General features: G+C 35.4%; 1 protein-coding gene across 3 annotated transcripts in view; it reads right to left on the reverse strand.

The window, feature by feature from the left end:
* mast3a (microtubule associated serine/threonine kinase 3a) overlaps positions 1–14,262 on the reverse strand; it is a 28,631-nt gene that overhangs the window by 7,425 nt on the left and 6,944 nt on the right. For all 3 annotated transcript variants that reach the window (XM_051875701.1, XM_051875692.1, XM_051875686.1), the window contains 15 exons: positions 13,629–13,705; positions 13,296–13,365; positions 11,957–12,032; positions 9,381–9,535; positions 8,136–8,211; positions 7,742–7,951; positions 5,462–5,563; positions 4,938–5,070; positions 4,744–4,808; positions 3,693–3,778; positions 1,633–1,841; positions 1,361–1,499; positions 1,137–1,269; positions 361–526; positions 43–144 (listed from right to left, as the gene is read on the reverse strand). In XM_051875701.1, coding sequence (XP_051731661.1) covers positions 43–144; positions 361–526; positions 1,137–1,269; positions 1,361–1,499; positions 1,633–1,841; positions 3,693–3,778; positions 4,744–4,808; positions 4,938–5,070; positions 5,462–5,563; positions 7,742–7,951; positions 8,136–8,211; positions 9,381–9,535; positions 11,957–12,032; positions 13,296–13,365; positions 13,629–13,705 — 1,799 coding nt within the window. The remainder of the gene's footprint in view (positions 1–42; positions 145–360; positions 527–1,136; positions 1,270–1,360; positions 1,500–1,632; positions 1,842–3,692; positions 3,779–4,743; positions 4,809–4,937; positions 5,071–5,461; positions 5,564–7,741; positions 7,952–8,135; positions 8,212–9,380; positions 9,536–11,956; positions 12,033–13,295; positions 13,366–13,628; positions 13,706–14,262) is intronic.

Consider the following 14,262-nt stretch of genomic DNA (forward strand, 5'->3'; position numbering starts at 1 on the left):
ATAAACAGGCATTTATTAGGGATAAACGGGCAAAACACCAACCTGTTCCCAAGCGCTCCAAGGGACTTTGTCTCAGCAGTTTTGTGATTAGGTCTTGAGACTCAACAGGTAATGCATCATCACCCTCTGGCCACTCGATTTCATCTATGGAGCGACAGGGATACGGACACAACATGAACTAGAGGATTGCAAGGTTACGTTACGTACTGGCCCATGTCAAAAGTGCCCACCCCCAAGTTTCTATGATATTCTTATTTCTCTGCGATGTAGGGAAATGGGAGCTTTTCCCCACTCATTTAATCATTTACCAGGCAGAAATCATATCAATCATAATTTAATACATTAGGGATCGATCCTTACCACTGACCACCTGGCCAAAGAGCTCTTCTGGTGTGTCTCCAAAGAATGGCACACAGCCCACCAGGAACTCATACAGGATAATGCCCATGGCCCACCAATCCACAGGTTTCCCATAACCTTGCCTCAGGATCACCTCTGGTGCAATGTACTCTGGAGTGCCACAGACCTAGAAAACAACAGGTGAAATGTTGTCATCATTTCTTTCTGCCGTGAAACACAAAGAGTTGCTTAGACATTCTCCTTTTCCAATCTCCTTTTATCATGAAAATTGTCTTCTTCATCGCCATAAATTCATTTTATATTTAAACTTGGCATGTGAGAACATGTTGCACCATCTTGTGAGCGATCAGAACGTTGCAAATTTGAATGTACTTGACCACAAATACAGCCATAGGAAAGATTACAGAATTAGTAAATAATGACATGCTCTCAAATCTCATTTTATAATGATGTTTTGTCCTTTCTGGAACTTGGCAGTAAAAAAATAAAATTAAATATATTTTATAAATGATAATGCCATTATTCTCTATTCCCTCTTTTTTAAAGTAATTTTTTTTTCTTTTTTCCAGCTGTTTTTACTGACTTGGCAGTAAAATAAAACAGTTGCATGGATAGGTGCTGCTTGGACATTTTGTTGAACAGAATTTTGTTTTACGGGAGAAAGAAAAAAAAATATGGAGTAGAAATTAATCAAACAAATGAAGACAAAACTAGTCTTTTAATGTGAACATTTAAAACTCTTAACACTTGAAAACTGCATTTATGGGTAGACTGACCTGTTTATCAATGAACTCTCTTGTGTCTTTCTCCATGTGCTCCTCATACAGGTTTGTGGTCATGTTCATTAAACCGATTTTAGACAAACCAAAGTCAGTCAGTTTAATGTGCCCCATTGATGTAATGAGTAGGCTGAAGACAGGAAACAAACAGTGTGAATGCAATATTCGCAGGATGTGGATTCACAAGTAACTGCAGTATTGCATCATCGAGCAGCTCTTACTTGTCAGGTTTGAGATCTCTGTGCACGATGCCATAATTATGAAGATACTCTAGTGCCAGAACTGTCTCTGCAAAGTACATTCTGGTCATGTCCACTGGCAAAGGACCCATATTCTTCAGCAAATTTGCACAGTCTCCACCTGCAAAAATAATTTCATATTAAAACATTACAGCTGCAGACTCAGATACTACACACGAGAAATGATGCATGTGTGTGTCATAAGATTAGACCAAGAAACACATTTGCAACAATGCATCACTCTTCTGACTCACCCTCCACATACTCCATGACCATGCACAGGTGCCGTCTTGTCTCAAAGGAGCAGAACATGCTGACAACAAAAGGATTCTCTGCAAACGTCAGGATGTCCCGCTCCACAAACACCTGCTGGATCTGGTTCCTCAGGATCAAGTTCTGCCGGTTGATCTTCTTCATGGCAAACCGCTGCCGTGTCCCACGGTGCCTTACCAGGTACACAGCCCTGCGAGTCAATGCTCAAATCAGTATCAAAGCTGATTGATATTCTTAAAGCTGGAACACACTACACAACTTTTAAAATCTCAAAACATTTAAAATCAGACACTTGTTGACTTTGTAAATCGTTGTAGAGAAAAATTGGGCACCATAAACTAAATGACTGAGAATCACAATACAACAAACTGTAAATATTTGGACTCAATCTGAAGCAAAAAAAAAAAAAAAAAAAAAAAATCTGTGAGTCTGTGCCATCATACGCTACACGATTTTCTGCAAAATCTGTCAACTCAACGGCCCAAAATCTGCAGAATTGCTCTGACTTTTGGCAACTAGTGTTGACTCGTCCAGACTGCAAATTAAGGCGAAAATTAGGGATGCACCGGTATCTGCTCCGATACTGCCATTTTTGCCGTATCGGGTATCGACAGTCAACACAGTCAAACTCTCTTCAAGATGATTCAATGTTCCTATTATTATACTTGATCTATAGATAAAGGTCTATGGATTTGCATAAAATGACTTTATCTTGCTGTTTCTAAATCATACTACTTTCTCCCAGGTGTCTGTTAGATCACAACACTGGAGTAGAGACCACTATGAATTGTTCTTCACGTGCACAGTGACTGAAATTTAAAACTGTTAAAAGAAAAGTCTCAAACTATTGCATAGATATAATACACTACAAATCAATCTGTTTTCCATTTTGTGCTTTGAAATTTTCAATGTGAAGTGCTGTGTGTTGTGACTCCATGTTGCTTCAGGCGCATCATTCTGCACACGGGATGCGCATAAGTGCTTTGTGCTGCTCTGTATTGGAGCCTTTCATATTATAATACTTTTGTGCAATGAAAGAGTACTAATAACCTTTCATGTTCTGTCCTATCTATCATATGTTGCTCCCTCATTAAAAAGCTGCGCGAAAAATTTAAAAGAAATGTCGGTAACACTTTACAATAAGGTTCATTTGTTAACATTAGTTGATGTATTAACATGAACTAACCATGAGCAATAGATTTGTTACTGTATTTGTTAGTTTTTGTTAACGTTAGTTAATAAAAATACAGCAGTTCATTGTTTGTTCATGTTAGTTCACAGTGCATTACCTAATGTTAACAAATACAATTCTTGATTTTAATAATGTATTAGTAAATGTTGAAATTAACAATAACAAAGATTAATAATTTGATTAAATTTAATAATATGCTGTAGAAGTGGTTTATTATTAGTTCATGTTAGGTAATGTAGTTAACTAATGAACCTTATTATAAAGTGTTACCGAAATGTCTTTTAGTTTTATAGTATATATTTATATATAAATATATTTACTTGTTTTCCATGAATGTATGAGTCATACATGACAAAGTCATGAGTCATGAATGAAAGAGTCAGCCTGACTCCTGTTTATTTTGAATGTCTTCCAAGCTAGTGAAGCTACTGGTTTATTTACAGTTGCTGCACTGGTGCACAATTATTTAATAAATAATTCACTACATTGTGTCTGTTTGTCATTTTGTTTTACAAAGTTAGGAAAGTAATGTTTAAGTCAAGCCTGATGCCTTGCACAAAAGAATGAACCCAGTCTCTTCCACACAGTGAGGCATATGCTGTAGTTTATTAGGCAATTCAGCACTGTTTTTTTGTTTCATTTAATTTTAGTATCGGATCAGTACTCTGTCAGCCATACTGAATCCCAGGTATCGGAGGCGAAATGGGCGGATCCGAAAATCCCTAGCGAAAACCTAGGCAAAAGGTGTGTAGTGTATTCCAGCCTTTAGTCAACTGGTGACCTAAATTCTTGTGACTATAAAATAGGCGATTTCTTCTTTGAAGATAATAGCAATAAGTGTGCGCTCACCCATAAGCCCCATTGCTGATGAGCTTTATGGTCTCAAAATCTCTTTCCAGAGGTTTTCTTCGAGGTGTCGTGGTTCCAGGACGATTCTGGGGCACAAAACACAGAAACCTCTCAAGAACAGAACAATACAACATCTATTTGATTGAAAGTCAAAAGTCACAAGTTAGCAGGCGGTGGTCTAGATCCACTAATTATTTCTCAATAAATAAATAATCTTAAACTGCTGGGTTTTTTTAATGCAAGTAACAGATAAGCTGTATTAACACTGAAATTTGAAGCAACATATATATGTAGTGTACATTACAGTTCCAAAGTTTGGGGGTAGGGGCTTATGCATCACCGTTTCAGCACCAAATCAGCATATTAGAATGATTTCTGAAGGATCATGTGACACTAAAGACTGGAGTAATGATGCTGAAAATTCAGCTTTGCCATCACAGGAATAAATTTCATTTTAAAATAAAGCAGCATGGTTATTTTGAATAGTAATAATATTTGACAATATTACCATTCTGTTTTACAGTTTTTGTTTTGTTTTTTAATCAAATAAATGCAGTCTTGCTGAGCATAAAATTAAAATAAATTAAATATAATAAATTTATGTTAAATATAATTAAATAATCCCTAACTTTTGAATGGTAGCATATTTTACAGCTTTAAATTTGACTCATCCAATCTCAATTATAATGTATTACCATTGTGAGACTTTTTTATCTCAAGTGTTACATAATGTGAAGCTGTTTTGATGTCAGAATCATTCATTTGATACGACATGTTAGTCTTAATGTGAGAAAATCAAATTGCCTGAAGTATTCATTTAAATCAAAGGTTAATCCAAAAATAGTCATTACTACATGAATATTCCTGCAATGTACATTGGTTATTTCATTTCACAACTGTACATAATTCTGACTTATAATTATGATTACTTGGACTGTGGTTAGGAATGAAATTTAGAGACTGGACCTCATGGAAAGAAAAGTATGAGACCTCCACCAGTGAAGAGAAACAGTGAGCCACTTTTATGTCAAGCCTTGGTTTATTTTCTTACCTCTGCAGTGTCGTCCAGTTCTCTGCCTGGGCCGCCTGAGTTATTGTGCTCAAGCTGCACCATTTCTGAACCCAAAGACAAGGGAAAAAAAAGGTCAATCACTTGTTTGCCTAAAGCTATTATTTAATTACCTTTTACAACATAAACAAAAACATATAATTTAAGGGTGTGTGCTAGATAAATCATAATTATACCCTCCAGGGGGTCTCGATTGAGACCCAGTTGGCTGATGATATATCGGGGGATGTCAGTCTTGATCCCCTGGCCAACTTTTGCTTGGCCTTCGGCAACTTCAAGACGTTGATAAAACTCCTCAGGATCAAACTCCTGTTGGTTAATAGAAAAATGGTATGTCAGCATTACATAAATGGCATTAGAATGAGTCCCAGCCTTCACAAAGTAATTAATTACAAATGTAGATTACTAGGGCACAGGCGGTTTTCAACATGATCTGGAACTCTTTAAACCCTCACGTTCTGCTGAGATTTTGTTCCTATAGACCCCCATGATGTAAGTGTTTCTTATTATTATTAAAGAAAAAACTAAGAGATTGCAAAATTACTACTTATTTAATAAAAATAGGATTTTTACAATTAAAATGCTAAAAAAAAAAAAGTGAACCATTATAGTAGGCAGTTCAGAACCATAAAATTTAAATTTGTATTGGGGCCATCAGACCCAAAACAGAACAGAATCACAGTGTTAATCATCATTTTACCAGACATTCCAGAAGTCTTGCTGGCCTGGAAATGATGATGAGAATCTTCTTCACGAGTTTGGCAATAACAGTCACTTCCTCACTCTCAGAGCGCTCATATGCCTATGGTTAAAAAAACACATACAGGGCCAATGCAAATAAACTTGACAAGCACAAAACAACCTACATTTTTGCATGACATTTGGTAGACGTTAAAATGAGGCAAATTCAGTTCTCAAAATGGTGGAAGTTACAGAAATAAGCCACTTGATTCACTGTGAAAGGACAGAGAGAAGTAATAATGGAACAAGACCATAAAAACCCCTTAAGCTCCAAATGACATTTAAGTCATTTAAAGGGATAGTTCACCCAAAAATTACAACCCCGTATGACAGCATTTTTTTCTGTGCAACCCAAAATAAAAATATGAAGAATTTTCACACAGCTCTTTTCCATAGAACAGTTTGTGACAACGTCATTCATTTGAAATATATAAACACAAAAAAACAACCATATGTGAGCAACTTGGAAATGTAAGTCGAATTTGTTGCACCACGACCTGTTTCCCCTTGCTTAATTTGATCAGCCTCTTCCCTTCGTTTGCTATTCATGACTTTAGAGGCATGAAGCAAAAGCTCCTCGGGGAGACAAAACAGTCTCTCACTTGCCCTAATTAACCATCCTTCCCTCCACAGTGTCGACATAACTGCTTGGGCACATACACTGCAGATGACTAGTGTGCAAGCAGCTCTCTTCATGTCTTTCCAGAAAAACTGCACATGACAACAGCATCTTGGTATGAGGAATGAAAGCTGCCAGTTTATTTTAAAACAAACACACAAACATGTGCCTGTATAGATACAACACAGGTTCATCTCCACAAAGGAAAATACCACAGTGCTTCTGTACAGCAGTTCACTGAATGTCATTTTCAGATGGAATATGACAGGAACAGTGCTTATTAAAAGAATAACTCAAGACTTCAGGGGTCTTATGTCTGGAGCCATGAGACTCTCAGTCAGTAATCATTTAGTAATAATACTGCTCTTATAAAGGAGACAGGCTGTGGCAGTATTACTGATTCAGCTGATGGTTGGAAAGAGAATTTAACCCCTCAGTATGAACTACTGCATGGTCATGTTAGTGCAAACTAAAGATGTCAAATGTGTGACGATACTAAAAAAAAAAAAAACAGTAAGGTACAGAAAGGAGGCTGTTTTTGAACACATGCATGATGTGGACGCATTCTCTGTGAAGACAGCATGTGAAGAGCACTTCCATGGTCAAAAGGCCAGTCTTGGCAAGGCCTTAACATAAGTATAGTTTGGCCTAGGTGCAATGTAAACAGGCAGTGCAAAAAAAAAAAAAAAACCCTTTGAAAAATGTCAAAATCTATCCATTAGGCCTTGCAGTTTAAAGGGTTAGTTCACCCAAAAATGAAAATTCTGTAATTAATTACTCACCCTCATGTCAATCCAAACCCGTAAGACCTTTGTTCATCTTCATAACACAAATTAAGATATTTTTGATGAAACAAAGGTCTTACAAAGGGTTGAGTAATTAATGATAGAATTTTCATTTCTCGGTGAACTAACCCTTTCAAATACCATTCACAAGTTTGGGGTCAAGATATTTTAATATTTAAAAAAGAAAAAAGAAAAAAAGAAAAAAAAAAGTCTTGTAAGGCTGCATTTAATTGATCCAAGATGCATTACAAACCAGTATTATATTAAAATATTATTACAGTCTAAAATAACCATTTTCTATTTTAATATATTTTAAAATGTAATTTATTCCTGTGATGTAAATCTGAATTTTCAGCAGCTGTTACTCTGTTACTTCTTGAGCTGTTTGCTCAAAAAACATTTCTTATTATCAGTGTTGAAAACAGCTGCTTAATATTTTTGTTCTGTGATTTTTTTTTCTTTTCTCAGGATTCTTTGATAAATAGAAAGTTCAAAAGAACAGCATTTATTTGAAATAGAAATCTTCTGTGACATTATAAATGTTTTTACTGTCAGTTTTGAATAAAAATATTAATTTGCAAAAAAAAAAAAAATTTACCAACCGCAAAGATTTGAACGGTTGCATACTGCATCGGTTCAAATACAATTACTAATATAATTATTTACATTAATACTTAGCGTAAAGTATTCAAGAATTGTGAAATTTTACTAGTATCAATACTAATATGGAGAACTGAAATTCTGGTCTTTTGTGACATTGCAAAATATGGATCTATGCAAACTACTATTTTTTCAGAAGCAAATAACAACATAATAAATTTGGCAAGTTTTATACCTCATGTAGAAAATTTTCTAATTTTTCCTGAAGCTCCACAAAGTAGCGGGATGTGATAAGCCCCTTTCTGGACTTCTCCAAACAGTCTCGGACAAGCTCGACCAGCTGGTGTTGAATGAAGCCCAGCACTCCATCAGCAAGGGGAGGAGCGCTGTCTGGGGAGTAGTCTGCAATCACTGCCAGCAAACGCCCCTCCATCTGAGCCGTGGCCTGGAAGAGTGATAAAACGCTGTGAGACTGCGTAGGTGACAATTGTCATTTGTTTTGTTTAGACCAACCAGGCCCTCAATTTTCCCACAGCCACAATTTCAACAAAGTAAACAACATGTGTTGACATGACGTGGCATCCACGTCCATGATGAAAAACAAAATTTAAATGTCAGAGCTCAATTACCTTTGGAAACCGTTCTTTGTAGACGTGATTCATCATCACAATCTCGTTATCAAAGGAGCCACATGTCCGCCCAGGACTACAAAACAATTTTGTACAAACAAATAACATTAAAGCAATAGTTTACCTCACAATAAAAAGTTTTTGTCATCATTTACTCGTTTCATTCCAAACCCTGTATGACTTTCTTCAGTGGAACAAGCTTTCTTCTGTGAAATTACACTGAAAAATGGATACAAAAGCATCATAAAGGTTCTCTGTATGACTTGCATACTAGTGATGTTATTGATAACTAAAACTATTAAAAATCATTTTCAGTAATTTAAATAAAACTGAAATAAAATATAAATATTAGATGAAAACATTATTAGAAGAAAACAAGCTTAAAAAAAAAAACTTAATGAAAATAACTGACAAATACATTTAAACTGTACTAAAATTACTAAAAAAAAAAATGAAATAAAAAATAAAGCTAAATACAATGAAAAAAGCAAATAAACACTAAAATTGAAATGAAAACTGAAAATATAAAAATTAAAGCCAATTCAAAATATTAATAAATACTTTAATAGTATATAAATAATATTAAAATAAAGCTGCAGTGCAATATATTTGAAGTCTCCAGGGACATTATGATAACTTTGTGTGAGGAAAAGATTTATAACACTTTTATGGTGCTTTTGGCTCCTTTTTTGAAGCTTGAAAGTTTCAGTTCCCCATCATTATAATTACATAGAAAAGAACATGGAAAATGGTCTTTCAAAATTTCCCTTCAAATTGTGTTTCTCAAAAGAAAGTAAACAATACAGGTCTGAAAGGGCATGAAGGGAAGTAAATGAAATATTTACTAAAGTAAATTCACTAAAGTAGTGTAATTTTAGTTGGGTCATATTTTTTAATTTCTTACAGGTTAGGACAGTTTTGCCAGGGTAATTAATCATTATAACTGTATAAAACATCAGATCTGTACAGATTGTTGTACTAAGCAGATTGTTAAGCATTAGCTAATTAAAATACAGTGTTTGCTAACTTTTTTCCTGCCCTGGCACGTACAAGCCAAACTAATCCTTCATTCTTATTCATTTGATATCAAAAGATTCAGAAGTTACAAATGGGATTTGCCATTTGCAATGCAAGCAAACGTATTTCAGCAGCTAACGGAATTGCTTTCTCTCTATGAAAATGTTGCATTTCACATATTAGCTGAATTTCTCTCAATCCTGTTTTTTCTCTACAACAAGCAGAGACCTAAGACTCCGTGAGCGAGGACGGAAGGGAGAGGGCTGTCCATCCTCATCTGCCACACTCTCTGAACTCCTGAAATGCTTGAAGAGGCGATGGAGGTCATCTGGGGTGGGCTGGGAGGGCAGCTGGTGCAGGAGCTCCTGTGAGGAGGAGGAAGACTAGTGCAGAAGAAAAAGAGAGACAGAAAAGAGTGTCACCCTAACATTGTGGATGTGTAAAAATGTGAGCAATGAATATACAACAGTCTGCATAGCAAGGTGGGGCACATATGCTCAGATTGCATGAAACACAAGTGGTGAGCATCTGACAATCTGAAGCTGCTTATTAGTCTGTGCAATTATGCAAGACAACTATAGGACGGGGCACTTTCCACTCTAGTTTGCAGATGGTACAGACGTTAATTCAAGACTAAACGTAAACTGAAATCTTGGGAAAGGAGAATGACAGAGGAGCACATGACAGAACCAGTGCTCGAAGGAGGAAACCAGAGGAGCTTCACAGCTTTCCTCTGAATAAAGTCTTCACTGACACTGGCTCAATAGGACATTGTTAAACAAGGCTGACCTCATCGCATGAGCCATGAATGGCCGTATAAAAATTCAAAACAGATAAAGGGGCTATTTTTCAAATGATTTCCTTGAAAATAAATCTACAAATTAATTTACAGTATGAACGACTGAGAATTACCAAAACTGACAACCCAGTAGTTAAATAACTACAGGTCAAATAAAAAAATTATATGAATAATTCCATTTCCATGAATTCCAAAGGTATTTTAATGGAACAGGGTAATCAGTTAAAAATATGTAAATAAAATTACCAAACATATTAAAAGGATATAAAGAATACTGATTGCTACTATGATTTCAGCAAATAATTTTATATAAAGCCCAGGCGGTCTCAAAGTGGGGTCCACAAACAACATATATAACGCATTTAACGTCAAACAAGCCAAATGTTTTTACCGACTTATTTCTCATGTCTGTGCTACAGGTAATCGCTGTGTTTTGGTTCATTTTTGTGATGTGCTCCAGAAAGACGTTCACAGAGATGGAGACAAAAGAAAGCACACCCTGGTTGTTTTCTTACTTTACAAAAGGACAATGTTTTTTTGTTATTTTGAATGTACACAAAAATAGACCCTTTACAGTTTGGAATGATGTCTTAAGACAGGGATACACTTAACGATTGTAAGGCTGATTATGAATGTAATTTGATGACTGATCATGCCCAAACGCGCCGAGTCTGAGCCAGTTGCTTTCAGTCGGTGTTTACAATCAGTGTTTAAATTCCGCGTGTAAGTATTTAAATCTGCTTGAGTCAAAGGAAACAGTCTTTATGTGTTGAGCATATCAGTTCTATGTGTTGAACATATCAGTTCTAGCATTGCAAACACATTTTTGCACATGTGAAGGATGCTGTTTTACATAGATATTGGGACACGAGAGAAGTACATAGCTTTGAGCCTTGTTTACATAATAAATTATAGTTTAGCACCCAAATACATGCAAATATGGAAACATTTGGATTCATACCGAATGAGAGGAGCCCAAAGCCGGTTTCAGTTTTGCTTTAAATAAATTTGTTTAGGCTTTAAAATAGGCTAAATGTTCTTTGTAATGAATGCCACTATAATGTATGTTTATTTTATATGCTACTTATATTTTTCATTTTTATTTTTTTCTGAATACTGTTCAATTTAAAGAATTTGTTGTAGAGTAAAGGGAATTAAAATACATGTTTATAGTGTTTGTAAACATTACATTTTATTTACTGGTACTTTACATTATTTTTTAATTTGTAGTTCTAATAATAAAATGTGACTGATACACCAATGTGATTTATCTTTGTTTTGTTTTGTTTTTTCTCAACAACTTTAGTTTGACACGGTGCGACTTTTTTCCGGAAAATAAGGTAAATTATAAAATTGTGCTGTATTATTAAAAAGTGCATATTTACAGATGGGGACCATTTGCGCCAACAAAACAAGCATACCCACATTAACTTTGGGTTTAATCACTGTTATAATTATGAGGGGGTCCTTGGAAAATGTTCTACTCCATAAGAGGTCCCTGGCCCCAAAAAGTTTGAGAACCCCTGATCTAGCCAATTAAACATTTCAGAGCATGAGGGAAAATATATTCATTATAGAAATTCCCCAGTCTTTTCTGTGATTTTTATATTATTTACTTCCATTACTTTTTTCAAGCTTGGAAATCACAATTTTTCAATTCCCTGCTATTTCAAGCTGACTCTGTACATGAATACTTTAACACTGTAAAGTTCATCAATATTAATGTGAAAATCTAGCATGCTGTGTACTTTTCAGTCTCTTTTCCAACTGGCTGCACTAGTACTGCCTTTAAACTGCACTCCAAAAGCAGCAAAAAAAAAAAATAAATAAATAAAAATAAAAATAGACAGAATTAGATAACACATTTAATATATGATAGGTTAAAACACATCTGCTCTGTGTATAGTTTGATTATAGAAAAACACTGCGGATGAACTGGACTGATGGTTAAAGAAAAGGAAAACAAAGAGTGTTTTTTCAGAATAATTGAGAGAGGCCCACTCACTGAAACAGCAGAACTGGGTGGATTGGTTCCATATCCAGACGAAACAGACGCCACAGACCACCTTCGTGTGTCCGGTCTAAAATTTGGCAGAGATACAGGAAGACACTTTTATATGTGGGTAAGGAGTCTCCATTGAGGTATATAGTATGGATCAAAGTGCTGGTTATTTTAATGGCTGCACAACAAAAAAGTATTTTTAACCAGCAACAAATGACAGTGTGGTCCTTTATATACATATACATTACCAGTTAAAAGTTTTGGGGTCGCAAGATTTTTTAAATGTTTTTCAAAGAAGTTTCTAATGCCCACAAAGGCTGCTGTTATTTGATCAAAAACACAGTAAACACTGTAAAATTGTGAAATAATACTATTATTTACAATACAAGAACTGTTTTCTATTTGAATATATTTTAAAATGTAATTTATTCCTCTGATGGCAAAGCTGAATTTTCAGCATCATAACTCTAGTCTTCGGTCACATGATTCTTCGGAAATCATTCTTATATGCTGATTTGGTGTTCAAGAAACATTTAATCCCTTAATATTTTTGTAGAAAACATCATACATCTTTTCAGAATTCTTTCTTTAATGAACAGCAAGTTCAAAATGAAATAGAATTTTTTTTTCTAATATAAAAGTTTATACTTTTACTTTTGATCAAATTAATGCATCTTTGCTGAATAAATGTATTGATTTCTTTTTAAAAATAAAATCTTACTGACCCCAAATTTTTGAACATTAGTGTATATACCAGACAGATTTACATGTTTGTCTGAAACATTTAAAATGCTATTATATGATAAAGCTCATGTCTTTGAAAGTAATACTAGGACAATTCTAATTGACTAAAGGGAAAATTCAAAAAAAATACTAAAACTAGAGCACACTTCACTTTTAAGATTTTGAACATCCTCTACCCAGTCATATATCATTTATCTACAATTAGAAGCATGCTTTAGGCCACATTAAGGACACAACCAAAAACAACTTTCATTTGGCTGTACAAGAAGGCTTATATGGTCCCATCATTTTAAGTAAGCATTAATAAAAGTGGATGGAGCCTCTGTACATAATCATGGCAGCGTAAAGTAATGAGGCTACATGCTGACTTCACTATAATTGCTGTGACAAAATGCCAAGCTTCCCATCCCCGATACAGCCTTAAGGGCAGCTGCAGTGAACACTGAATCTTATTGGCCAGCTAGACACTTTTGCACACTTATTCCTTGCTTTTATATACTGCCATTATGAAAGGGCTGACAAGATATAACAAAAATGACTAATGTGTATAAATGTGGAAATGTTTGTAGTGCACAGCCTCAGTCTGCTTAGCTCTTACCTCCGGATGAAGGGGAAATTGACTGAAGGACTGCTGGAGACATTTCTGGGACTGTCCAGCGGACTGCTGCCTGTAGAAAACGCACCTTTCATGAGCAACATGCACATTATGGTTGGTTTACACTGTCATTGGATGCCAAAGTGGTTGTGTATTGACTGGCGCTCCTCTGAGAGGCTTTGTTGACAGAGTGTTACTGGCACTGGCATATTCAAACAGTGGGATAGATGTGCAAGCATGTTACACTACCCTGTGTTTATCATCAAGCCCAGTGTAAATCACACATCTATCATTATCGTAATTGAAAGAGGAGCAAAATTAAGTAATTATAGATACCAGTTGGGAAAGGAAGGGGTGAGAGCGGTCTTGATAGAGTAGGTGAGGGAGCCAGACTCTTCCTCTTGTTCCGATTACTGTGGAAAGAAAACCCTTGATCTTGTTAAAGGCACAAATACTGTTTTCACAGGCCCTATTAAAACCATCCATAGGGATGCTCTGTTAATGTCCTTGGTAGTGAAACACAACATTTTGGGTTTGCTAAAAGTTTTCCTTAGAGCTGGTGTAACTCAATCAACATTGAGTGTTTTCGTTTTCTGTGAAGAGGTCTGTGTAAATGAATTAGACGGTAGATTGATTATATTACAATGACATAAATTGGCTTTGAATTTAAAGGTGAACTCAGTAAGGTTTTTTTTAGCTGCCTCTTATTTGTCCCAACAGTACAATAGTGCCGGTGGTTTTGGGATTTACATTGACACCTGTTGTCCTGGATGCATGAAGGTTTTATTTTGTTCTATTTCTTCTATGGTTTTTAATAACTGTTTGTTGAATGGAGGCATTTTGCGGCACAGCCGCTATTATAAGTAGTTACTTGGGATGCACGGATAGGATTTTTTTTGGTCGATACCGATTTTAACTAACAACTATTTGCCGATTCCAATACTGATATAACTTTATATCCGTCATTACA

This window comes from Ctenopharyngodon idella, chromosome 2 (assembly GCF_019924925.1).
Source record: "Ctenopharyngodon idella isolate HZGC_01 chromosome 2, HZGC01, whole genome shotgun sequence".
In the NCBI taxonomy this organism is placed as follows: Eukaryota; Metazoa; Chordata; class Actinopteri; order Cypriniformes; family Xenocyprididae; genus Ctenopharyngodon; species Ctenopharyngodon idella.